We start from the raw sequence: 3261 nt of genomic DNA on the forward strand, positions 1-3261 counted from the left end.
GACGTCATGTGATGGGCTGATCTGACGTGGCTCGGTAAGCCTGCAGGTACTCTTTTGCTTTACAATGAAATAAAATTATGTATTCAATCCAGACAGAAACAGCATTGTTGAGTTTCAATAGCGCCAGCCCCCCACCATCTATTTAAACGAGTTGTGGGCCGATCCTATGCTGGCAGGACGCCATGCAGCATTTTAAACCCTGTGCTAACCCCTGCTTGTCAATGTATGAACGAAGTTAGGTCTGTCTACTCGTAACAACTCAAAGTTAGCGCGGTGGGCGGTCTGTTAATAATAAAGTTGCGCGAAATAAGATAGGACCATGCACTGCGAATACGTCATAAATACGGCCCTAATAACAACAATTTTGTATACCCTACAAAAGCGCGTTCATTTAAGTCAAAAATACGTTGACGTAATTTGTTATACAAAGAAACTTTGATAACTCTAATAATACACCCCCCCCCCCCCCCCCCCCCCCCCCCCCCGAAAAGGGAAAGATTTGCATTTAACGCCATATTATCCAGGTTTTTTTTTGTTGTTGTTTTTGTTTTGTTTTTTTTTTTTGTGTAGTTATTTTTTTTAAATTTGGACCTTGGGAAAAGCGCTATAATCTCATTTAGTAAAACCAAAAAAAAAAAAAAAAACAATCCAGTCAGTTTTCTTTGAATGTTAAACTACGTGTCCCACACACCGACATAGGTTTACCTCATGGAAAGTTACCACTGTTCGTTTTAAATAAAGGTAAACCAACCGGCTCATTATAGCATTTGTATTAATATTTAAATACTTGGTTTTGTTTAAGGGATAAAGAACAAATAATAACCTATCCAAACCATTATTTTATCAACAGAGCAGTGCAGCGTATATCAACTCCAAGTTTACTAGTCTGTGAGTGAGTGCAAATTCATTCATTGATTTTTGTGCCCCGCCTTCTTTGGGTAAAGTTGGGGGCTTGACCAATGAAATGACACAATCTGTTAAAAATGTGTCTGCCGATGATCAGATGATCAGGAAAAGGACTATTTAAAAGTCCAGTAAGAGACCTGCCAGCAGTTTTGTACTTAGCAGATCACGTAGAACAACGTGTCGATAGGAGGGAAACAAAATAATTTATTCTAAATAACTAGTGGAAGATTCTTTTTTAAAACATACTTATTTATTAAGGTTGAAGAAACGTATATTTCCTCTGAGGAAAGACATGAAAGAGCTTGCTTTCTCATTGTGGATTTTATTTATAACTTGTGTAGCCGCTGTCTTATCTTCTGACCTTGAGAAGGAGGGGCTTTTTAAAGGTAAGACCGTAAATTAAGCAAAGGATTGTCAATCGCTTCTTTTGAATGAGGATGTGTTCAGCTGTGATAAACGGTTGTACATTTTCGACTCGTAACTCCAGATGAGCCAAAAAGTTTTGATTTCTGACTTGGAATTTTCAGGACTGGTTATAGGAGCTTTTATGTATTTATTTATATTTATTTTATTTTTTAAAGGGAGTTTTGTTAAATGTAACCTTGGGTTTTTGATAAAAAAAAAAAAAAAAAAAAAAAATGCTGTTAAATGTAACGAATGTTTAAACATTGCTGCAATGTGTTGCTAGGGCAGACCGGGTACTTGTAGTTTTTAATTGCATTTAGTATGCAAATCCTATCGTTATGCTTTTATTTTATTTCAACTCCAATTCAAACCCTTGTTTATGCAATTATACAAAAAAAGTGAATAGCCTTTTTGGTTACTAAAACACGTTTCAACTTTGGAAGATACTTCAAATTCTGCTTGCGCAAGATGCGATGCTGCTTTTAGGCGTTGCCAGTTCTTTTTGTGGTCACCCCCTGGAGCTTGAACCAGACAGATCAGGAGATGCAGTCCGGCTAACAGATACTGAGTGGAGATGTAGTTGAATTCTTATTGGGTGTTTCAGGATGGGATGGTGAATTTGAGATTATGAATTTAATTGCAGAAACTTGGCATGTAGTGATATATTAAGTAATATGAAGGTAACATTTCAAATCGGCTATTCTTGTGAATGTTCCAACATATGCAAAGTCCATTAAATACTTTATGTATAAGTAGAGCTAAAAACGCTAAGTCAGTAACACTATTTAAAGCTATCCATCTATTGCTGCTAAATAAGGATGATTAAGTATCCGCCTTCCTGGAGCATGACTTCCATACTCTTGCTATGCAGCCTGAGTGTTATCACATAGTACTGTGTCTCTGTGCTCGATTTAAGGTCAAGCATAAAATAGTTTTAAAGGACTGTGAATTCGTCAGTTTTGCAGCTGCATAGCTAGTTACTATATGAATGGGATATTCCATATTGATTCCTTCAGAACTAAATTAGAAGAAAATAAAGCTGGGATAACCAATTTAAATTGTTTAAATTTTAATTATAAATGGAACCCCCACCCCCCCCCCCCCCCCTGCCCCCCCCCCCCCCCCCCCACCCCCCCCCCCCCCCCCCCCCCCTTGCACAGTAGCTTTTTATCAACAGACCTGTATGCTTTTATAGTACTTTTTATAGCAAGCTGTTGAGCTTTTACTATACTTGCTCACTTTTATGATTTTTATAGAAGACACTTCTAAACAGTTGTTAGAAAAGTTATCTGAAGCTGTAATCAGTGTAATTCACTTTGTTTTCCTTTCTGTTCAATCCATAACAAGAAAAGTTAAACAACTGCTTTTATGGTGAGTCTGTATTTTCATGTTTCGTGCTCCACCACAGAAGCCAGCAGCTGCAGTCCAGCTTGTGTAGTTCTTTGGCTGAGCAGATAATTGTCTCTTCTAGGAAACGCACAAGCCCTGCTACATCAGTACTGGCAGCTGGCTCCAAGCATGCATTCCCCTCCACCCATGTGTAACTGCCCATGAGGGAAATTGGCTACAGTTCTTGTCTGACCCTTTTAGGTCCAGCTCTTTCAAGTCTAGCCTAAAGGGGCAAGCGCCCCAGACATGCCTGTTCTCTCATTGAGCACTTAATGAATCAAAAGACTACCTTGCTGCTATGAATATAGTGAAAATAAGGTTGATCTCAGTTGGGTGTTCTAGCTATTGTAAAGTAAGCTACAATACAGAATTTCTAGCACCCCACCCCCTACTAATGTTTTACAAGTGATAGACACTGAATTCAGCTGGCGACGGTATTGATTTCATGTATCATTTACTTTTTTTGCTACTTCAACCATCCCTATTGCTGTTGTAGACTTTGGTTTGCTTGGGAAATGTTATAATGGATTCCTACCTTTACAGATGGCACCATTGCTGATC

The 3261-nt window shown here is 38.4% G+C and overlaps 1 protein-coding gene across 1 annotated transcript in view; it reads left to right on the forward strand.

Moving 5' to 3' along the window:
- The first annotated feature begins 1041 nt into the window (after nucleotides 1–1041).
- LOC121317715 (endothelial lipase-like) overlaps nucleotides 1042–3261 on the forward strand; it is a 12439-nt gene continuing 10219 nt past the window's right edge. The window contains exons 1-2 of the mRNA XM_041253868.1: nucleotides 1042–1292; nucleotides 3244–3261. The exon at nucleotides 3244–3261 is cut by the window's right edge and continues 176 nt beyond it. Of these exons, the coding sequence (XP_041109802.1) occupies nucleotides 1199–1292; nucleotides 3244–3261 (112 nt within the window). The 5' untranslated portion in view covers nucleotides 1042–1198. The remainder of the gene's footprint in view (nucleotides 1293–3243) is intronic.

This window comes from Polyodon spathula, chromosome 1, assembly GCF_017654505.1.
Source record: "Polyodon spathula isolate WHYD16114869_AA chromosome 1, ASM1765450v1, whole genome shotgun sequence".
In the NCBI taxonomy this organism is placed as follows: Eukaryota; Metazoa; Chordata; class Actinopteri; order Acipenseriformes; family Polyodontidae; genus Polyodon; species Polyodon spathula.